The sequence below is a fragment of the Limanda limanda genome, chromosome 5 (assembly GCF_963576545.1).
Source record: "Limanda limanda chromosome 5, fLimLim1.1, whole genome shotgun sequence".
In the NCBI taxonomy this organism is placed as follows: Eukaryota; Metazoa; Chordata; class Actinopteri; order Pleuronectiformes; family Pleuronectidae; genus Limanda; species Limanda limanda.
In genome coordinates this window covers 25,739,533-25,763,697 of record NC_083640.1, presented here as the reverse complement: position 1 = coordinate 25,763,697, position 24,165 = coordinate 25,739,533, and the positions used below count along the sequence as shown (strand labels likewise).

The following is a 24,165-nucleotide window of genomic DNA, read 5'->3' as shown; positions in this document are numbered from 1 at the left end:
CACAAGTCTGGTAAAACAGATGGCTGATCAAGCAGACATGCACCATGGAATCATGTACAAGTTACTGCACACAGTACTAAGATCTTAGTCTAAAAAGATGGCATGAGCACTGTATCGTATTCTAAGGCTCGTCATGCACGAGGATGGAAGGACTCATGAGGTGGGATTGGCTAGTTTTCATCAGACATTCATTTATGGCCTCTCTAGAAAAGGATGTATGAACTTTAATGAGCCCCTGTCTTCATATGACGTCACTGACATGCAGCTCTTGGAAGATGTGTGGCCCAAAACACACACGCACAACACAAAACACAACCAAAGTTCCTGGAAGTAATTTGGAGTAGAGGTGGGCTTACTTGGCCTTTGCTGCAAAGAAGGAAAAACAAAACAAGAGAATCAAATCAATGACTCAGGAATCACAAGGCCACAGTCAAAACAACAGGGCAGCAAATCATTTAAATTCAACTACACTTATTTTCTTTAACAGACCGATAAAGGCCATGCAGGAGATTAGGACCTAAATGAAAGATTAAACCATGTCATGGTGTGGGGGCACTTTAATATCATTCGCTCTGTCAGATGCCAAAACATGCAGCCAGTCTACAATCAAAAGTAACCAGCGACACTGCACCGGTTGAAACTGCTCGGCTCACGTTGCTGGCACTTTGTGACACTGAAGGCATTTCAACACAAACCTCTCGTCTGTACCATTTACGCTATTTCTTTAAAAAGCACGAGACGTCGTTGCTGTCGTTCTAATACAAGCAGCGACTGACGGCAAAGTTGTGACTACGTATAAGACGAGAACAGTGGTGGTTGGCATGCAGGTCAAGGTGTACTCACTCTGCAGGTTAACAGGTGGAAGGTGTTGGAAGAAACAAATGTTAACATAAAACTCAAAACACTCACAGGCCTGGTGACACTGGAGCAGACATGCAGAGAGGCTGGGACCAGGCTTTAAGTAAACGAGTGTGACAGCATGGAGCATTTTACAGCAAGGACAAAAATCTATACAGAGATTCTACTTTGTGTGCTATGTACACATATACAGACTCTTCCAATGATGGAGGATTTCAGCCTTTCAGAGGTCTCGGTGTCCGTGTTGTGCTCAGCTGATACAACTGACAGCTTCTTGGTGCCATCTTTACATATTCAGGTACAGTATGTGCACATTATACAGACGTTATAAACTGTAATTAAGATTTTAAAAAATTAAGACAATCTCAAAAATGATACTTAAAAGAGAAAATCAAGACAAATGTGTTTTCTTCAAGTAAACAAATTGAACAACAGGCTGTTTATATATATATAAAAAAAGAAAGAAAATGCTCTGAATCACACAGGTAACATGTTCATCTGCTCTTCCCTCCAATAACAGAGAAAAGAAAAATATATTCGACATTAAAAACGCATGTCAGTAGTTTTCTCTACTGCAAAACTATTTGGTGCTTACCTCAACACGACAAATGGTATAATGTGTAAGTGGTTGTTAAGACTGATGGGTAGTAATGGTTCTATTAACAGCATCGAGGTAGCTGTGATCTGCCTAATGCAGAAAATAATAATCGAACAAGATGCACGGAGCTCAAAAATGAAGAGTGAAATTTGTGCTAGGGCAAATACATATATATATATATATATATCGATATGTATATATAATCAAGTCTTGGCCCCAGAATTAGTATTGTACAATACGATTCCTCACAGCTCAATCATCTTCATACCCAGCAGTCCTATTCCTGCAGCCCCTCCCCCAAAATCAAAAAATATTAATCATTATAAAATAGTGTAAATTCTCTGTACAGCTCAACACACAGCTCTGAAACGATGGGCTCCTACACTGTTCAAAACAGGAGATAAGAGAGGAAACGCATGACGGTAAACCAAAAATAAAACATGGATATGATGTCAGTCAGAGTAAGACCTAACCCCCCCCCCCCCCAGTCTGCATCTCTCCCTACGTAAAAATATGTAACAGTGAAAATGTCCTAAATACAAAAGATCTCACGGCCCACAGGCCATCAGAGCAGGTGCACGGCTCGACTGAGAGTTGTTCCGAATGAATGTGAGGGTGTTAGATGTTTGCGTTAATTCCCACTTCACACTGGTGCACAGGGGGAGGGGGGAGGAGGGGGAGTGTGCACAGGAGTCAGTCAGGGCCACAACATGGCGGACACGTTAGTGTCGGTGCTGTAGATCCACAGCAGCAGAGGCAGGGAGATGGCCACGAAGGGCCAGGAGATGCCCTCGGTGCATGCGGACAGAGAGCGGCCTCCGGCGGCCGGCTTCTCCTGCTTTTTACCGAGGTCCGAGTAGTTCCTGGCCAAAAACTTAAGCAGCTCGTCCAGCAGGATGACCGGCAGAGAGATCTTCAGCACCATCATCCACTGGGTCACGTCCAGAGGAGTAATCTGGAATATGACCTGAGAGAGAGACAGCAGATTTCATTGAATGATACAGCTACTTCTTAATATTTACAGGATCATTAGTGTGTATGCAGACTGTGTAAGGAGATAAACCTCCACTTCTCCACAAGTCACAGAATCCACCTGCCAGCACGTCTGAAGCTCTCTGACTTCGACAGAGCCGAGCTAGCTGTCCCCCCAATTTCTAGTCTCGGGTGCTAACTGTAACTTCATATTTACTGATAGTTGTTCCAGGACGACAACAATAACTCAACCTAATCATTATGAAAAATATCAGTGTGATTCGGTCCACACACTGACCAAAAACAGAAAAACTGTACCCACACAGTTGCAGGATATTTAAAAATAGAGAAAGAAAAGAGCTTCTAGGTTAACTACAGAGGAAATTCTGAAAAATGTGGTCTTAAAACAATATATTGTTTATTCTGATAAGCCACAGTGGGCTGTCATTTGATTTTCACTTTTATCAGGGCACTGTCACACATGGGAAGCGATATAGTGAGGTCGCCACAGGATATTAATGTTTTATTCCCTCCATGCTAAGGTTCTCCACTGCTACATTCGTGCATGTGTGGCCGTGCCCTAACCCACTAAACCCAATATCTGACACGAGGTTTGGTTTTGACCCAGCGAAGAGAGAGGTGGAACTTCTGCCATCTTTACAGATCCCATGTGAAGTAGAAGAAACAGCAATACACAAGTGCAAATATTGAATTTAAAATAAGCTCCATTAATACCATGTTCTAAGGTAGAGGATTCTGGATTCCCACAATGTTGAACTAGTCCTCTAAGATGCATCTCCTACATCTTGATGAGAACTTGACAGTTGATGCAGGTCATAACCTTCCCTCCCTCTATCATGATTTATTGTGTGCCTAGTGTGAACCATCTAATGAAGGTAAAAAGCTTTAAATTATTCTGAAAGTTATCAAACAAAAAGAATAAGGATGAAGAGATGACGTCTCAGTCTGCAAATAAAAACCTTGAGACACAGCCATGTGTGTTGGTAGTGAACCCTTTCAATCACAAGAGGGCAGAAAAACCACACGAGTCCCAAGCTAAGAACAGAGCTGCAGGTTACATTTGAAGGACCAGAGTCTCAAAAGGATTTACACCAGGTTATCTAACAAACTACAGACAGATAGTAGGTGTCTGTCCCACAACCAGTGTATGGTACTACTCTGTTTGTTTGTAGTTGTATTACAAGTTAATGAAAGATTTTTAACATAGAGAAAGAATTGAAACACATGAAGACATTACAAACTACGCATTCCACCAAAACATTTCTCTTTCTCTGTTCCATCAGTCGTCATAAGTGTGATGGAAGAAGCATTAAATGAATGTTAAAAGGATAAAGCTATAAACCTATATAAACCTATTTTAGACCCAGTACGTCATATTTTTACAAATTTCTGACTTTATAAAGACCCCACAGAAACCCTGTAAGAAGATGGCAGCTGCAACAACAAGCAGCCAGATGCTGTGTGAGTTATCTTTTTAAAATGATAATTGAATAAACAGTTGTTGTATAACTCACAGGCAGAGGCTCCACATAGAGGATGAGGAAGTGGAGGGACATGGAGAGGCAGATGGCCCCCAGCAGCCAAACGTTCTCCCAGGGTGGCATCCGCAGCAGGGACTGGTTCTCTGACAGACTTTACAGAGGAGAGAACAGAGAGTGGTGACTCAGTTATTTAGTTTGTCCTCCTTCTTCTGAGACCAGACGATTTGATGAGCTGCAGCTACCTGTTCAGAGCGTTGCACATCTCAATGGTGACCAGCACAGACAAGGCCATGGTCATGGGGTAGGGCGACTCGAACACGTGGCAGTCCAGTCCCTCGAACTCTGGGTTGTCGGCGCTGCACTGGAGGAAGTGGCTCTGTTGGGGGGGGACAGCAGGGCAGTGAGGGGGAGGCAGAGAGCTGAGGGGGGACTGTAGGAAAGGTTTTCATAGAGACAAACTCACCAGCTGGTACAGAGAGACCTGAGGTCCATCGTCAGAGAGGATAAACCACCAGGCGGCAGCTCCCACTGTGGCTGCACCCACATAGCCTGGGAGCAAAGACACCAGAAGAACACCATCATCAAACAAGGATTGTCTCAGAAAACTATACATTTATTTATAAAACAACATGACGGCAGATTAAAGACTATTTGATGATAACACAACTCACATCCAATGGCCAAGTATCTGAAGAAGAGCCAGCCAGAGATGAGGGCCTCCTTTGCGTTGCGGGGCGGCTTATCCATGATGTCCAGGTCTGGGGGGTTGAAGCCGAGGGCGGTGGCGGGGAGGCCGTCCGTCACCAGGTTGACCCACAGCAGCTGAACTGGGATCAGAGCCTCAGGGAAACCCAGTGCGGCCGTCAGGAAGATGCTTTAAGCAGAAGGGACTCAATAAGAAGATGGACTGACAAGCTGCAGCGAGTCATACATTCAATCTACTGCAATGCTACGGACTCAATCTATTCCCAAATCATCCGCTCCTGAGGAGACTCACCAAACCACCTCTCCAACATTGGAGGAGATAAGGTATCTGATGAACTGCTTCATGTTATTGTAAATAGCTCGGCCTTCTTCAACGGCGGCCACAATGGAAGAGAAGTTGTCGTCGGCGAGGACCATCTCAGAGGCCGACTTGGCCACGGCAGTGCCAGAGCCCATGGCGATGCCGATCTCTGCCTTCTTCAGAGCAGGAGCATCGTTCACTCCATCACCTGTCTGTAAACAAACACTTCATTATCGACAGTACAATCCTCTACATCAGCAACATGAACAAGTCGCCTACAAGTCCAACAAAGACAGCTAATCAGCAGATTTCAGACCATGTCAACCAATAATGGATTTATGACCAACTTTACTACCAAAATTCAGGAAAAAGTGCCTGTAAACACACAGTAATAGAAATCATATGTATTTCAAATAGCATGTTAAGGATAGGCTGCAGAATCAGCTTCTAGAATGTATACCATAGCAGTGATCTCGTCAAATCCTTGCAGGAACTCAATGATCTTGGACTTGTGGGAAGGCTCAACTCGAGCGAAGCAGCGAGCGTTAGTCACAGCCTCCAGCTGGTCGGCTGGCGACAGGTCGTCGAACTCCCGTCCGGTGAAGGCCATGCGCTCAATGTCATCCTCCTCGCTCAGGATGCCGATTCGGCGGCAGATAGCCACGGCCGTGCCCTTGTTGTCCCCAGTGATCATGATGACGCGGATGCCAGCCTTGCGGCACAGCTTGATGGAGGCGGCCACCTCCTGCCTGGGGGGGTCCAGCATGCCGACACAGCCGACGAAGGTCAGGTCGGACTGAATGCAGGGAGACAAAGACGGGATTGAAATACTATATAGTAGGTAATAGATACTCTACACGTGGACACCAGAATACAGCAAACTTGATCTAACTTGAGTGAAAATTCACCTCGTAATCCACGAATTTTGCTGCGTCTAACAGAATCATGTCCTCCATTTTGGGTGGGCTGTCTCGTGTGGCCAGAGCCAGGCACCTCAGGGTGTCCCGACCTGTCCCGTAGTCACGGATCACAGACATGATCTTTTCTTTGATACTTTTGTTGAGGGGAACTTTGCTGTTACCAACTCTGACATGAGTGCATCTCTCAATAACTCCCTCTGGAGCCCCCTGTGAGGTGCAAAAGAGAAATAAAGGGTTTATAAATCCATGGCAACGCTATCAGTCAGTCCTTAGCACATGTTTTTGTGATTTTACCTTGACAAACATCTTGCCCATGGAAGAACGAGACTTGTTGGGGGTGCAGTAGACAGACATGGACTTCCTGTCTCTGGAGAACTCGAGGGTGAACTCCTTCTTCATCAGCTGTTTGATCACCTGATGAGACAACAGGACGCAGAGAGAGAATGTGCTGAGGGGGAGCGGAGGAAATGTGCAGTGTGAGCAGGTGAGGGAGCAGCGGTCACTCACAGAGTTGCAGGCGTTAGCTTTGTCGATCTTGGACAGGCTGTTGACTTCGGTGTCGAACACGTTCATCTTCTCCACCAGACATGTCAGCGCCGTCTCTGTGGCCTCGCCGACCTTCTCATACACACCCTTCACCTGAGGAATCAAACATGTTCTCATTCATTTCTCTTCAATCTATAAACAACTCGCAGAAACACTTTAAGTTAACCCATAGAAGCTATTTTTGTTTACATTTTTACACAAATAAAAAAATAATGAAACAATGTTACATTGTTGTAACAGTGCAACAGTGACTAACAGGTGTACAACAACGTTGCCTCATTTCAGTGTCTGAACTATATACTGAAATAGTTCCCTGCTTGCAGGCGACATAAACATCACCACACGTGTCAAGTTAACACAATTAACTCTGGTGGCAACAAAAAAGAAAGAAAAAAATGGTTCTGGCACCGTTTAGGAAACAGTATCAGAATAAAACCCAAACGATACCCAAACCTATTCCTGTGGTTTTGCACTTCCCCTCTTTCTTTCTTTCCTTATTTATTTATTAAATAACACAATATTTTCAGTGTTAATCAAACTCTACACTTCTGTACAGTACATACATACTTAGCCCATACTAAGTTATAAAGCCTTACAATAAAACAAAGTTAAGGGTTCAGACCTCATTGAAGTCCAGGGAGGAGTCGTTACACAGAGCACAGATGGTGGCCAGTTCAACGAGGCCATCATACTGGGAGGACTTCACTTGTTTATCATCCTGGTACCTGAGGGCGAGCAGAGGATTAGCCTACGAGTGTGTGTGCACTATATATAATAACAGAAACATTCTCCAGTTCAACTAATGAGATAAGTCAGCTGTATATTACTCACACTTCTCCCTCAGGTGCGTAGGTAGAACCTGTGATGGTGAACTCGGACAGAGAGCAGCTGTCACCTTCAGCTTTGTTGACGATGAACATCTGAGACAAAACACAAAAAGATTTGTCATTGAAAGTCACACCACTGAAGGAATGAACTGACAGTTTCTTTACTGGCACATTAGGTGGCACCAGAAACCACAGAAATCCCAACTGGACCTGTAATGTGACGACTCTGTTTAGACAGTAGATTAGCCTGCAGTGTTAGTGCTTCTATGTGAGGGCCCGGCAGGGTGGCCCAATGCCTAATGTGAGAAAAGGTTGTTTAGTTTCTTCTCCTTAGAAAACACACAGGACTGCCAGGGAGCCAGAGAAAAAAGGAAGCTGTGCCCAAAAGAAAGAAGCTAAAGTGACAGGCCTGCTCCCACCGGAAGCTTCGATACACACACACAGACAGAGAGAGAGAGAGAGAGAGAGAGAGAGAGAGAGCTAGTCCTGGGTGGGTTATATGACTTGGGTAATGACAATCTGTCAAATACTGCTTCTGCATTTCTCTGATATTTATAGCAAAAAGGCCTCGAATTACTCATTTACAGAATTTAAAAAAAAATTCAAAACTGATCCTGGTCAGTAACTTTGGTTCTACAAATAGCATCAGGAGGCAAAACACTACACTACAAGACAACAGGGAATTGTGATAAAACTTCTAGCCATTTATCTACACTGTAGTCATTTTGATTTCTTTTTTTATTGTATAGAGATGTGTGAATACAGTTGGCAGCAAACCTCTTCAAAAAGCTTTTGCCTGCATGCCCCAAGTGTGAACGGTTTCTCCTTTCAGTGGTTTAAGGACATGGCTCACTGTGAATCACCAAACATCGCTAAAAACTGCAGTAACTGCAGAGCTGTAAGGCTTTTCAATCATGGCCAAACAAAACCGTGACCCAAACAGGGACAGATAAAAAACTGTAAATTAAAGCCTCAGGTCTAATTCAGGCTGTCAAAGTATTGAATAAAGCACATAAGCTGGAAACAAGACATAATCAAACTTTAATAAATGCTGAATGTGGGGACAAGTAGCAGCAGGGTGCCTCTCACAGACAGAGGAAGAGAGAAAGGAACTACGGGCTGCCGGCTCTGCAGCTTGGTGACGCAAGGTCAGTTATGCAACCGCAGCACTGCAAGTCATTCAAGAGATCAGCATAAGTTAGAGGAGTGGCTCAACAGTTAGATATCTGGATATGTGAGCAGGAGGATAACTCCACTCTCTCTCTTCGCAGTCAGTGTGACAAATGTATTTAAGGTGAGTCAGACTGTCACCTAATACAAACAACAGGCAGCGACAACAGAGATGACAAAGCACTTACTACTATATGGCTCAGCAGTGCACCAGGAGTGTGAGTGTGTTTGTGTGACTCACTCTGCACACAGACATCTGGTTGGTTGTCAGGGTTCCGGTCTTATCAGAACAAATGACAGAGGTGCAGCCCAGGGTCTCAACAGATGGCAGACTGCGGACAATGGCGTTCTTCTTGGCCATGCGGCGAGTGCCCAGAGCCAGGCAGGTCGTGATAACGGCCGGGAGACCCTCGGGGATGGCGGCCACTGCCAGCGCCACAGCGATCTTGAAGTAGTAGACCGCCCCACGGATCCAGGAGCCTCCGTGGACGGGGTCGTTGAAGTGTCCGATATTGATCATCCACACGGCAATGCAGATGATGGAGATGACCTTGGACAGCTGCTCGCCAAACTCGTCAAGCTTCTGCTGCAGGGGCGTCTTCTCTTGCTCAGTGGCAGCCATCTCATCACGAATCTTACCAATCTCTGTGTTAACGCCGGTGGCCACAGCCACACCCACGGCCTTCCCAGATGCGATGTTAGTACCCTGAAATGGCAAGTATAGACCTGTTGGCTCAAGTACATCTGATAAGTTCTCAAGTCTTTATAGGATATATTCCAGGGAACCGACAATAACTAAAACAAGAAGTTCAAGGTCAACAGGGTGTGTGAGCTGAGCTTACGGAGAAGAGCATGTTCTTCTTGTCCTGATTGACGGCACGTGGGTCGGGCACAGGGTCGGTGTGTTTGATGACTGAGACAGATTCACCTACAGAGACATCACATGGTATCAGCTCAACTCACTTTGCATTAGTCTCTGCACATTGTGCGGAGAACAAAGCAGTCAGATATCTCTACAGAGATCTATAGTGTTGATTATTCATGCTGCCTCACTCATCTTTACCACCACGCTCATGAATGACTCAATTCAGACCCAAAAATGTGCTATCTGGAAACTGTCATGATATACTAATTAATCTTGTTTAGAGTATTAGGACCATTTTAAACAAAAAGAAAGTTGAGAATACAGTCATTATTTCAGACCATGTGTCAAGGGGAGGAAAATCATAGGATCAGTCTGTTACCTGCGTTCAAATTAGGAATATTGAGAATCTTGCTTAAATTAAGCCAGCCAAGTTCTAATACTTTAGAACAGGTTTCAATCAATAAGATTGGTTCAAGATTTTGAATACATAAGAATTCAGTGGGTTAATTCTGACATTCATGAGTTGTCTTTGCTACTTTACAACCTTATTCTTGCAATATTATGACTTAATTCTCAAAATTTCAGCTTTTTTTGCTTTAGCATAGTCGTAAAGTGTAGCATTTTTATGAGATTAACTAGGAAAACTTTGGGCTCTTAGTTTAAAAAAAAAATAGGGAGCATCAGTGGAGAATTTAAAATAAGTTTGGAGATATAACGTATTTAATCAAAAATATAATCTAAGTTAAAAAATACATACTCAAGACTCAAATAAAAAGTGGCCATATCTAAGAGCAGCTTTGTGTATTAGGGATACAGTATTGTAGAGGATGGATGGTGATATTGAAAACTTAGCATGCTAACTATGAGGAGCCTCATTTGTCTGCTGCCTTAAGTAAGGGCTTTACTATTTCCTTGAGCTAAACTTGTGACTTTCAATATATGACTAAATATTTGTTTACAAATAACAAGCAGAAATTCAATGAGATATTTAAATATAAGCAGTGAAATGCAGGATAACATTGTCAGGCACTGCTGTAAAGATTAATGTGCAATAAGAAATAATTACAGACAACGTTTAAAATGGGATTTATGTACAGATGTTAGAGTTGTTAACTGAAAAGGTAAATGGTAATGATTATTGATAAATGAATGAATAGGATATTAGCAGCAGAAATGACTCACCAGTCAGAATGGACTGATCAACTCTCAAGGTGGTTGATTTGATGGAACAGATCCGGATGTCAGCAGGTACCTTGTCTCCAACTATAAACAAACAAATTCGCAAACATGTGTCAAAATCAAATTACAGAGCCCCAACAACACAACACTAAATCTACTGTGAATAACATAAAACAGTTCAAAAACAATACAGTCAGGTCGGACTGACGGTTCATGTGACTGACACTGATCTTAACAAATATTTACAGTAGTGCCAGCTCAACTGATGCGGCACAGCTCATTACGGTGCTGCCATCGCTGTTGGGAGAGAGAGGGAGAGAGAGGGAGAGCCAGAGAAAGGAGGAAATGGAGGACTTGTGAGCCATAAAAGGCCTGTCTCAAAGGAAAAGGCCAATTTGGGTACATTGAAATTGCACTGACCCAATTCAGCTTCCTAATGGTACATAAAAGCGATGGAAACTGGGGAAATGGTTCAGGCTACGGCACAGTTCTCTGGGCGTCTACATAAAGGCCTACTTAGTTAAAAATGCAAACTGTGTCAGATTGTTATAAAAGACTCCAGCCAAGTTCATGGTATAGTTAGAATACAATCCTCACACAAGACTGCTTAATATCTAAGAATCTAGCAACATATCATGACAGAGGTGAGGTGAAAATCTAACCTGAGCAGAAAAAGATTTGATAAAAACATACCAACGTCAAGATTCCAATTTGAGGGAACATGAACGGTAATCCAAAACCCCCCATGCCCTTGAGGGACGGGAGGGGAAAGTAACGATGAGGCCAACAATACATGCAGCCAAAAATGGAAAAAGCTTTTCGATATGTTCCCTAAAGCCCTGATCAGGTTTAAAAGTGGCTGTATGATGGCAGCTGCTTCCTCAACACTGTGACAGCACAGGAAGAGACAGGGGGACAAAGATGGAGCTGCTGCTGCTCTGCTCTCAAACACTTGTGATGAGGTACTGACACCTGGAATTTAATACATAATACTGTTCCACCTTGAGATTCCATTAAAAGGAATTCAATTTACTAATTTCCAAACTAATGCACAGCCTTGTTATAGTAACATTCCAACACTTCGGCTCCATAGGTGTTGACTTCTTACTATTTTACATGACCCAGTGAGAAGCTGGATGATTGTCAACATATCTGATGTCCTGCCAGAGACTCTGATCTGTCAGCAAGACACACAGACACAGTGACAGCTTTTCTCTGCTGCACCTTTAAACCACCTGAACCTGGAACAATGGGTAGCTTCTGAACAGAAAGACAGATGGAGCCATGTGGGCGTCGGGTCAGTCACAAGAAAACTAAGTCTACTGCATAGAATCTGCACATTGTAGAGAAGAATCCAGTTCGGGGATCCCACCCCTTTAAGATTTTAAAAGGATCACCCCGCAGCTGTGCCACAGGAACAAAAAGTAGGATGTTTTCTTAGAAGCCAAAACGTTTCTCAATTACATCCTGGATGATTGTGTAATACTTCCTGTGCTAAGTCATTACTTTTGAAGAAATACAACATCATAGAGTGACCTGAGCCAAGAAACAAGGCTAGAGGGACGGGCTTCTAACAAAAAGTACTCGCTTATGTTATAATATAAAGAAACCACTGGTCTGTGTTAAAACTCTGTGACACTGACACAATGGATCTGTTCCGGGGCTGTGTTACACTGCAGACCTGCTCTGATTTAGTGTGTGTATCTCATCTATCCCTTTGTGTCAACATCCTACTTGGTAACAGTCCAAGCATCTCCTCAGTCACAACCACTTTATCACCTATGTGCTTGCCAACAGGTCATACAGTCGACAGATTTTACAGTGACAAAAGCGCTGTGTACCCTGGCAAAACATTGCACCCAACATGACTTCCAGAGGTGCCTTATAAACAGACCTTTCAACAGCAGGCGCGGCAGCCACTGGAGAGAGGCAGGCAGCTTTGACTGGCACCTGCCTTGGCCGTGTGTTAGTAAGAGAGTGGTTCAGCGGGCCAGGCTTTGTCAGTGCCAGCCAGGAGGATACATGTGCAGATGGCAGCTGAACAAAAGGCTGACCTTCTGTCATGTTGAGAGGGCCATTTCAGAGCAGTCAACAAGTGAAGCATCCAGCAGCTTTCCAATACAGCTCCTACGGATTCACTCATTAGCTACATCTTAACATGCAGACCAATGCAAAAACTTTATCCAAATGGATATGTCTTAATAAAACAGCTAAAACTGTAACCTTTCACTCCTTCTCTTCTCACTGTAGATATATTTTTTAAGTTTTTACCCTGTTCAACAAGTGGACATCTCCAAGAATAAAAGTTCAAACCAGGCATTAGAGAGCATCTCCATTTACAGTTTGTCTCCATTGATCCCTTGTAGTCAGATTTCACTTCTGCGCTCTATATGCAAATTAACACTATTCATTATCAGCCATTATCTATTCTACTATCCTTCAAGGGCCTCACAGGGACCTGGAGCCAATCCCAGCTGACATTGGGCGAGAGTTGACAGTGTATCGCAGGGCCAACATATACAGAAACAAACAACCATTCACTCTCACATTGATTAGAGTCTCCAGTCAATCTAATCCCCACTGATCATACTGAAATAAATAAATCAATGTGATGACAAAGACAAATAGATGATGTGTATATACATTTTGGTTCATAAAAGATGAAGTAGACCAGATGAGAAGGTGAGAAGGTTTTCCTTCAATAGGAATGCGTCTTTGGTACATTGCAGTTCCCACCTGTACCCACAGCTGTTCATTGTGATGGGATAACCTGAGAGAGATGCTCATACCAGGTCTGAAACAGGCCCATGTTACAACTCTGTATCACCGAAATTAGGTTTTTAAAATATGGCTAAACCCACCAAAACACCTTTTCCATTGCCAGTAGAGGAGTTAGCTTCACAGTTATTTTCCCCCAGTGCGAAATGTTCAATGTCATGAACTGATGAGCGCTCTCACCAAATTAGCACAATCATCCAGTTGTAACGTTGCCATCACTGCCGATAAAAAAACGTGTCCGCTGCAGAATTATTTGATCTGGGAGTGAATGTCAATTTTATCCAACTACATTGCAGACAAAAGCCAGAAGTAAGAAGGTTCTTTGATCAATGGAAAGTGGACTTCAGTTAAAGTCACGAGTGAGCCTCACTGTTCATGAGCAAGAAAAGAACATCAAGTAATTTTTAGTCACCAGTTGGTTGGTGGGAGTGATAAACCAATATTTACCAACAGCGGAGTAGTTTCTTGACTTTGGCAGCAGATTCTCACCTATGACCTCAGTTATGTAAGCAGGATCTCAAACACTGTTTGCTGGAGCTCTCTGCTTTGCCTTTGTCTGTTATGAATCTTGAGCAGCAGCAAGCTGGGCCTCCACATACATCCTCATACAACTGTTTCCGTTGCCATAGTTACACAACTTGTGCCAGGACTGGCAGCACTAAAGCTTTTGTAAAAAAAATAACTGGGGGTTTAGTAGAGTCAAGCATATCTACATGTACATTAATGATGAATGCATTAATGCATGAGACAATAGTTTGAAATCATCAAGATTTAAAACTATTTTAAAATTAAAAAACCTAGATGGTGCAAGACAAATAATATGAATTTTCGACTAATGTTATCATGCTGTAGTTACAGACAAAACATAGTGTGAAAGCATAAATCAAGTTTTTCCTTGCAGCCATAGAATAAGTGTGAATAAGTCATCACTAGCTATCAGAATAAGTACAGATTTTATATCCTGGTTTAAAAAGAATAAAGGGAAAGTGTACATTCTTCTCACGTCTTGCAGTAATAACTGTTTGTAGTGGTCCCTCATTTCTTGCCTCTAAGTCTGACCTGTCACAATCTATAACCAGATGGCAAAGCATGGACTCCCAGCAGTCAGTGCACTATAGTAGTTATTGTTAAGATGCCTGGTGCTGTTGGTCTTTATGTTGTTGTACAATTATATACTTTAGTTTACGCTGAACATTACATGCACACTTCAGCACAAACAACTTGTACGGACTGGTTTGATTTAAGACTTCTGTTCTGCAGGACTTCTCTTTTTGGGAGGTCTTCACATTCTAATGCCCCCTTCCCTGGTTGGCAAGAGCAGACCTTTTCTCTTCGCCTTGCTGACGAATCAGGAACCTTTGCCAAAAGACAGTCCCTCGGTGACAATAGATGCTTGCCAGACCACATCGAATGCCACATACTATCCATGGTAATCTTAGTGGAGGGCGCGGGTGCTGATGGGCAGGGTCACTGTGCATTGAGCACGATGGAGTGGATCCACAAAGCGCTTCCCTATAAGGTCATCTCTCTCCAGCACAATGAGAGCAGAGAGAGATCCTCCCCCATACGCTGCCCCCCCAACACACTGACCCTCATCATGACCAGACTCACAATTTCACAGTTAGCAGGGAACAAACGCACTGAGCTCCACTGCTCTGAGGAAAGGCCAACATCCAGAAATGTGCAACCTCATTACACCAAACTGTAAACTGGAAGCATGTTGTCGTATGACAACAACTTAAAACCCAATGGAAACCCAGCAAGTGAGCTAATACTTAATCAGATTTAGGCTGTTGTCACCTGGGCATTCCCAAACGTATCACAAATCTATATTATAGTAAGAATTTGGAACAAATCAAGGGTTAGTCTTGATTTTGCTGAGCCACATTGGTTTGAACAAGTATATTATCATCCCAACAAGAGCAGTCTGAGGCCTCTACAGAAGAACAGACTGGCCTGAGACCAGAAAATAAATACAACAGCCCCCAGGACTTCAGCTGCTTCAAGATCACATCTGAGAACACCAAGGTACAAAAATAACCCCAAAAAATGATCCGGTTCAGACAAAAGTTGGAGACGCATCACAGTTTGTTATTTTCCATGACACTGAACAGACTTGCGATTGTGGGGCTGATAAGTGATGAGGTGGGAGTAGGAGGCAGCGTTCAAAGTCACAGCAGCCCCCTGACAGCGAGCAGCACTGATTGGCTGTGGGCTCGTCTCCCTTTCCTCTACCTGGAGCTCAGCAGCCGAACGGCATGCATCTGCGTCATAACATTCCTCCACTGCATGGGCAGGGGTCACATTGAACTGGAGCTTCAGGAAATTATAATTCATAGAAGGGGAAGCTTGACATAAACTATTGTAAAAGAAATTAGGAGGATTTCGGTGGTAAACTGGAGCTGATGAGCTTCTACAGACGGCCAAGCTCCTGTTTTTGCTGCCTGCTGGGCTGCATTTTTTACAGTAAGCCTCAAGCTACTGACAGCAAAGCATGCAGCTACCACTACCAAGAGGTTTTGACGACTGAGTCTCTAATATACATGAGGAGTGTGCGTCTGACTCACAAACTACTCTTTCAACTTGAGCCAAAAAAATAAGCCTTCCACACTTAACTTCTTTTGCAAGTCATAATCAGAATGTTGGGATTATCCCTGTCGACCAACACCCAATTATACACAGTATATAAAACACATTTAAACAGAAATTACAATAGAGTTTAAATCCCTGTACAGCCTTACTCAAATTTGCCCTTGTCAAGGTTACTGAGGACTCCCACGTCACCCATCGTAGCAATGCCTCCCAGAGCAGGATGGGATGGGCATGTGCGGGGTGGGACCAGACACCTGTCATCTTCACCACTGTCACTGCTTCTATAAATACTGCATTCCATAATCTAAATGGCCTATGAAAGCTAAAAATAAAACCTACCAGTATGCACAGAAAAACTATGCATCACTTCATTGGCTTAGGGTTAAACAGAGTATCAAGATAACGCCTGTGTTTTAAGGACTCCAGCATTCCCCAACACATCTGTGTTCATCCCTCTGAAGAATCACACACACACACTGTACCATGAGAGAAAACAGCTCTCTTAAAAACAAGCGCTGATTGGACGTCAGCAGCATGAATCACTCTAGCGCCCTGTTCACATGCTGCATGGGGAGAAACTGTTGTGTTAGGATGAATTGTGAAGATGCAGTGGCAGCTTGACGAATACAGACAGACACACACAGTGAAATGTGCCATGACAGCCTTTTCCTCTCGCCCTTTGTGACACAGGGTTAATAAAAACATCTCACAACACATTATTCTAACAGGGTGTGACGCAGTAGCACTTGGGGATGAGGGATTCAACTCGAGCTGGTGCTAAATGTGACCCTGGCCATACCGGGAAACGTCCGACCTGTCACAGTGGGCTGAGTCGAACACAGACGACGAACCATAATATGAAAACACCACATCTTTTCTTTCATCTCCCCAAAAAACCCAACTCTTTCACAGCAAAACAAGCAAATCTTGATCGAGAATGCAGAGGAATTAATTTGCCAATTCTCTATCAATTTCAAGGTTTGTTCCTAACTGGTTCATGTGATATCCAGAATTTTTCCTTTGCCGGAGAGAAATCCACAAATCAAATCAACATCTGAGCCTTTTCATTTATCTGATGCTCTGATCTAAGCAACACATGCAACAGTTTAACAGTAGAATAAGGCTAGAACAAATAACAAAGCAACAGAAGTCATGTTTGTTTATAAAAGCACAAAATCAAGAGCAAGGCAACCTACCGGCAACCTCCACGATGTCACCAGGCACGATCTCTCTGGCCTTGATCCTCTGCACAGTTTTCCTGTCCTGCCGGTAGACTTTCCCCATCTCAGGCTCGTACTCTTTAAGTGCCTCAATGGCATCCTCAGCATTGCGTTCCTGTTGAGGTGAGAACAGGACTTAGTGTCATCGTTTCTGAGATGAGCTGATAATATCACTAACTAACTACAAGGATGCTTGGAGAGCGCATACCTCCCTCAAGGCTAGCTCCCTATCTTGCCATGTTAAAGTGAAAGTGAAAAAATAACCTGAATCAGACAGTTCATCATAATCTGCTAGAGAAGTCAATGGGTTCTTCTTCGGGCCCCACTCCTTTGCAAAAATTACTGGAAATCGGTTCAGTCTTAATAGACAACAAGCGGTAATAAGTGCCTGTTCTTGGTTCTGATAGAATATTTGTTAAAATGGTTAATTAATTAATTTAGTTGGAGTAACACATATGTCACAGTGGACTCACACCTGAAGAATAAGTTCTTGTAGGCCTGTGTGAGATACAGAACGACCTATTACTGACTGTTGCTTTTCAATAGGAAGCCTTCTGTGTGACAAAAATAGCTCCAAGTAGACTGTTTATCTAGAGTTCGAGTGAAGTAAAACAAATGTTGAAACCCACAAACAGCAGCAGGCTGCTGCACTGATAGATAAGGTTCAACACCATAGGAACATTATGAAGTTTTTCCAAGTCCTGCAGGCATATCCCAATGTGTCATTGACATTACAACACCAACATCTTTGACACAATCTTCATATCATTGATGCATGGTCTCACTGACACAGATACAGAAGAGATGGAGTGGAATTTCAATACACGGATTTCCAGGATGTGAAAGTTTCTCACCTGCCACACACCGACGATGGCATTGGCTATAAGAATGAGTAAGATTACAAAGGGCTCCACAAAGGCTGTGATCGTTTCCTCCCCCTCCTCAAACCAGGCCAGGACCTGAAAACAACACGAGAAATATGACATTATATATTTAAGACATTTCACTCAAAAAGAAGGCATCCGTTTACAATGAGAATAAAAGAAATTCACAAGAATACAGAAAGCTGCTCATAACTGGGGAACTGCAGCAAAAAACATCTAATGTATGGAAAATACTCTGAAAATGGAAAAGATGCTGCCCAGTCACAAGTTATACATTCAGAATAAGTGGGAAGGCTCTTGTCTTTCAAATAGACCTTTATTATGACAGCAGTGCTTCATTCCAGAAATGTGAGGATTTAACCATTTATAAGCTTCTAGAAATTCATGTTCAAAGCCAGAGACTGCTCACAGCCAAGGATCGTCCCACACACTTCTTACATAAAACTTCAGTTATTGAGGAAAAAACATTGTATAGAAAGTGCATCTTAATGCCCCTGAACATTATCCTCAACCTATATGTTAGAAACTGTTCTTCAGTCATCAACGACTGAGCTTATCTAGCAGTAGATGTATTCCATTCACTGTGAGCAACTGTTCTTTATTCTCCTGTGGATATCTGTAATCTTTGACTTTTTTAAACTGCTGACACTGCACAGCCCATCTAATGTATAGGAATGGATGATACCTCATGAGTGTTTGACTCACTAATGCAAACATGTCTGCCAACAAGAAGACTGTAGGGGCTGAGATTAACACAGTCAGACCTATATTAAGTGGAACTACTTTAACCTTTCCATTTCAGAAAGGGAGTTCTAATGGAATACTAAAGGTCTGTTATAGAAGAACGTCTCAATGCCAGAGTTAAAACATTATGACATTAAAACGGTCTGACCTGGACTCTCTTAAGGCTTGTGGTAATTGGTCTAAAATTACATTGTGTCACAGGCAATTAGTTAATGTCCCAAAATGTAATAAAGCTATCAACCTCTATGAGACATACGTATCTGTGCTGGAAGCTAAAGACTTTTCAGCTTAACTATAAAAGCTTTTCTGATTTGGATTTGCTTCCACATTCTATTGGTATACATTTATTAACGAATGGGAGAAAATAAAAATGTATGTTGAGAAATATTTGACGAGAGCCCTCCCACTGAGTGGTGGTGCCCAAATTTGGTCTTGAGTGGTGCTCTGTTCCCCCGTCAGACAGCAGCCACTGACACCTCTGTATCAACTGACCGGGCACTGCCCACCACATACCAACTCTCTCACAGACACACACACACAGGAAGTCAGTTATCAAAACGTTATTCAGACCTCTGTAACATAAGTTGCAGTGAAGTCAATATACACAGATCTGTAGCTTTACATTGAGTCAAACAAATAACAGCCTTCACCACATCTGATGCGATTACATATTGTGATTGGCCAGTGAGAACAGACATGCTCTCATGCATTCCCTGATGACAAGCACACAGAGAGGGCCGGTAAAAACTGGTCCACCCACGTGTACGAGAAAAAAAATAAAATAAAAGGAAATAAATATCTTGGAATATGGACAGTCTGCGGATTTGTCAAAATCACATAATGTCAGCCTACTATCAAACATTTATCTGTTTCTAGCATCATAAGTCAGAGTCTCCAGCGAGATCAGACGAAGTCATTACACAGCAGCAGTCACGCTTGACTCAAATGTCTTACTCGGCACATGGTGATAGCAACTCAATGCTGCCGCTGCTGTTGTCACCATTCCTCGGATGGGTCACTAGCTTTCTCAGCTGTTTAGCTCACTAATGGGTGAGTGTAACCTCACCCGGGTTACACAAACTGAAGACGTTCACACTTCTGTGCTATGCCATGCATAAACTGACCCCCTGCCATTCAACACGCGGCTTAATAATAATCCTGGCGGGGCAGTTTTGGACTTCACATAAACACCTTCAGTCAGAAGTGGCAGGATAAAGCTATGTGTAGGATGCTATAACTTCTCCTGGGATTCTTAAGAATTATATGTGCATCATATTTCTCATTCACTTGACAGACCATGAAGGAGTTAACAAGGGGAGTAACAGTGAGAGTAAAATAAATCAGTAAGTCACAAGCAGAGTGAGGAGCCCCAAATTTGTAAATTCAGCTCTATTCAGTCATGGATGAAGTAACACAAGTAATAGTAACACAAGTCTACATAGTGTAAAAATGTACAGTAAAGTTCAAACTTTCAAAAGGACTGTTTTATCCAATATCAATAAAAATAGATATACATAGATAATAGATATACTTACAAAAGATATAACCGCAGCCAGCAGAAGAATTCGAACAAGCAAATCTTCAAACTGCTCGAGGACAAGCTCCATTAAAGATTTCCCTGTGGAGAAAAGAAAAGGTTTAAAACATCCGATACACAATCTTATGTAAAACGACAGGAACATTATGAGTGGCAGTGGTGATTACCTTCTTCCGCTGGCAACTCTGTCAGTATGAAGGAGGAGAAAGTCGATCCACAGATGGCACAGGACACGGATGAAAGAGAAAAAAGAAAAGGCATCAATGCTTTTTTAAGCAGACATGACTCTCGGTTTCTATTTCTTTATGGGGAACTGATTCCCATAACAAGAGCAGTTAGGCATGTTCCGAGACAGAAAGGTTTTATTATGACAGGGCCAAATCGCAGACTGACACAGAACCAAATCACCCTATTGACAGTTTCTCCTCAGATTTTGGTAAATTATTATATAGTCATAAATCCTGTATAATCGGGGCATAGAGAATGTGTACTCGATGGAAAAAAATAACTAAAAACTTAATTTAATGTTTGATACATTTTTTAGTAAGAAAGGCGCCTGTATGTGAATATTTCAAATTACCACGATGATACACAGTTTTACCGACTTAATTGAAATGGATCTAGATACCATATCCAACTTTGAGAAAATGTGTATAGAAATATTCTCACTATTGGGTATTTTCAGTTTCATCCTTTTTTTCAGTTTCTACTGGGACTGCATTCAAGACTTGGGCCAATGAGGCCGTTCGCTTAATAAAATGTAAACAATTAATCTATGTGTGCATTGTACCTTGTTTCAATGACAATAGTCGCTGCAAACGTGAGATGCGCGAATGTTAAAAAGAAAATTGGTTAAAAAAATAATCTTAGAATGAATGATAACCATGCTGCACTAAATGAACTCACTCTTTTGATCCTATTGAGAATTCACAAATCTCCAATCGACTGAAAGGTCAGAGTGATTTAGGAGGAGGTGGGATTTACCCTCCATGACCTCCTGGGTGGTATTAATATAAAACAACTGTTTAGCCCCGGGACAAGGGAGATTAACTGGGATCGCGGATCAGGTTACTGGTCCCGTGGCCACTGGTCACTGTCAGATGCCTGCTGGATGCTGGACCTGCTGGGACATGGAGCTGAGGTGGCTCCAGCTCGGAGGAGCATCCAGCTCTACGTGCCCCACACTTCACTACACTGTCCCAATGTTAAACAGTGTTACTTCACTGCAGCCACGATTCACCGACACACAATCAAACAGTGTTGAACCCCCAACAATGGCTCTAAGTCATCATTACTGTGTTACTATGCGAGAGGTGGGAAACCCTCGAGGTCACCGCTGCTGACGTCAGCCCGGATCACTTTATGACACCGGCCGGAGGAGGAGGAAGAGGAGGATGATGGCGGTGCTGACTTTTCCCCCACATTCCCTGAACACTGACAATGACAAGACATTTCTGGAAGCGTGTGTCACTCGTGTCCCGGCGGCGCTGGTGTTTGTGTTTAGAAAGAAAGAAGCTGTCGTACCGTTTAGGCCCCATTTCTCCTTCTGCCTCTTCACCTCGTCCAGGGACAGTCCGGTGCTCTCGTTGACGCAGAAATAACTGTAAACTTCTTCCACACTCTTCGTGTGAGCGTTCTCCATGGCGGACACGGCTCCTTCCCGCACAGCTGGGGCCACAGACAGCACCGCACTTCACCGCACTGTGGAACACCTGGAGAGGTTCGATACCCGTAGGGAGGGGGGGCAGCTGGACACACACCGCGGTCAGACCACGCGTCCCTCGGGCCGCTGGGGAGACTCTGGAAGCTGGTCACGGAGGAGGAGGAGGAGTGGGATTCCTCTTCACTGTCTGGGTGGAGATGGCCCGCTTCGCCTGCTTATCTCCGGAAGTGATGGGAAAGTGTGTGCGACAGTGTCCCGCGTGGAGGACCGCATTCACCTGGTCCGGTTCTCCCTGTGTGCAGCCGTGCGGTGCCGTTCCGTTCCGTGCCTCAGCGTGGCGCAGCTCCGTGTGGCTCGCACGGCTCTGACGCGGTGGTTTTATTAAAGCCCTCTTCCCTGCGCCGCATGTGGACCAACGCCATTGGACGAGCTGCGCCAGCTCCGTCCAAACAGGGGGGACGCGAGAGAGAATACAGGAAGTAACCAGGAAGTGAGAAGCGGGGAATAGGCTATTCACATGTGTGCGTCCCATTCAAACCCAATGGTTTGTGTTGGTGAGGTGAATGTGCACACCGCAGTCAGTTTGTATGAATGTCAGTGTTTCCTGTCGGCTTCAGTGGAGCAGGCTGGGGACTGTGCGATCAGCTCGATAGGGGGGGGGGGGTAAGTAAGGTGCACATTAAAGGTTCAGTGTGTAGAATTTAGTGACATCTAGTGGTGAAGTTGCATGCTGCAGCTGAATACTCTGCTCACCCTCCCCTTCCAAACATGAGAGAGAACCTGTGGTAGCACATCAGTTGTCATAAAAACTTGAAAGGTGTTAAGTTTGTCCCCTATGGATGATTATAAAAAATATAAAAGACCCATTCTAGGGCAAATAAAACAACAATTTGTACAATTTAGATGAACCACACTAGTGAAAAAAACCACTAGATTTATTTTATATTCAATTTCTGCCAATAAATCCCTTTAACCTAAACCTTAAACACTGGACCTTTAAGTCAATACTTCTTCACTGTTAGTTTTACAGATTTGAGCAAAGTCACACATCATTGAACATAATTAGAAGAGAGAGAGAGAGAAACCAGGCTCACTTGTGTAACCGTCATATTTAGGCTCTGTCAGACAGTTTGTAAGAATAAAATAGTAACAGTGATATTTAAAGATGTAATGATGTTATTAATGACAGTAGCACCAGCACCCCAGCTATATCACAGAGAAATTAACTCCCTACGCTGTGAGCCGTTATCTAAGATCTTCCTTCAAACATTTGCTAGTAGTTCCTATGTCAAGGCTGGTAACTCAGAGTGACTGGGCTTTTGCCATCATGACCCAGAGACTCTGGAAATTCCTGAGGAGATTTAGGCTTGTCAGCACTTAACCTTTTTTCAAATCATCACTTAAAATGGGATTTTATAGGAAAACCTTTAATGTCTGATTTCAACGGATCCATTTTAACGGTTGCAGATTTCTGTATTATACTTTCTTTGTTATCACGATAGTCATAATAATGATGCATTATATTCATGGGCAGCTTTGAAAACACTAGCTGCACATAACACCAGCAATATATCAGGACATTAATAAAACAATAATAGGCTGAAAAAATAATAAATTCAACAATACATCAAATCTTTCGTTACTATTATGGTTTTTGGTTTACTAGGTTTGTTCTGTGTTATTTTATTCCCATGAAGTTCGTAAAAAGATTGATTAATTTTACTTAAGCATGTCTATACCGAATTAGTTAACCTCATGTGCATTGCAACTAGTAAGAAGATCAATTTGCTGTTTCTGCGTGAGGGCACCAGGTCCGCCCCCCCCCTCACCCACCACCCATCCCACAGTGTGTGATTTTTGCAGGTATCATTGTCAGCTGTTTGACAGGAATGGCATGCATCATCTTTTAACAAGTCTTAATAGGGCCCCAAGAAGCACAGAGTGCTGTAACAATAATATCGTGGCATTGTCCAGTTGGACACCAACCTGCCTTTTACAATGCACACTTGATCCGCTTGGCACAGGAGCCACGAACGTCGGCTGTCAGCAGCAGATCAGGTTTCTGTGGGAGTGACGGTGGGACCCTGAAACATTCATGAAGACATTTGTTGGAAAAAACCCGGGGCAACTCAAACCAGTGTCCATGTGCACCGAAGCATGTGCCACGTTATTTTCCTACAACAGAAAAAAGGTAATGGAGCTTATACAGCAAATAATATGTATTCTGTGTCACATAAAATTGATTAAGACGTGAATTGAATTTGCTAATAATATTTCATACTACTGTAAAGCTTTTAAAGAACC

The 24,165-nt window shown here is 43.1% G+C and overlaps 1 protein-coding gene across 1 annotated transcript; it reads right to left on the bottom strand.

Moving 5' to 3' along the window:
• Positions 1 to 1,936: 1,936 nt before the first annotated feature.
• atp2a2a (ATPase sarcoplasmic/endoplasmic reticulum Ca2+ transporting 2a) lies at positions 1,937 to 22,198 on the bottom strand. The gene is made up of 20 exons (XM_061070747.1): positions 21,723 to 22,198; positions 20,366 to 20,383; positions 20,197 to 20,279; positions 17,888 to 17,992; positions 17,010 to 17,148; positions 10,447 to 10,527; positions 9,242 to 9,327; positions 8,641 to 9,105; positions 7,234 to 7,322; positions 7,025 to 7,127; positions 6,364 to 6,495; positions 6,151 to 6,270; positions 5,845 to 6,063; positions 5,397 to 5,732; positions 4,928 to 5,148; positions 4,602 to 4,804; positions 4,394 to 4,479; positions 4,173 to 4,306; positions 3,964 to 4,081; positions 1,937 to 2,423 (listed from the first exon to the last, which is right to left on the bottom strand). Exons 1-20 carry the CDS (start codon positions 21,838 to 21,840, stop codon positions 2,154 to 2,156), a joined length of 3,126 nt encoding a protein of 1,041 aa, XP_060926730.1. The 5' UTR covers positions 21,841 to 22,198; the 3' UTR covers positions 1,937 to 2,153.
• Positions 22,199 to 24,165: the final 1,967 nt, after the last annotated feature.

Excerpts from the sequence above, each read along its gene's own strand:
- atp2a2a (XM_061070747.1), bottom strand. The coding sequence starts at position 21,840 with ATGGAGAACGCTCACACGAAGAGTGTGGAAGAAGTTTACAGTTATTTC. Across the intron at positions 10,528-17,009 it reads TGACATCGTGGAGGTTGCCG|TTGGAGACAAGGTACCTGCT; the intron begins GTAGGTTGCCTT and ends GTTTGTTTATAG. Across the intron at positions 4,082-4,172 it reads ATGTGCAACGCTCTGAACAG|TCTGTCAGAGAACCAGTCCC; the intron begins GTAGCTGCAGCT and ends TCCTCTGTAAAG.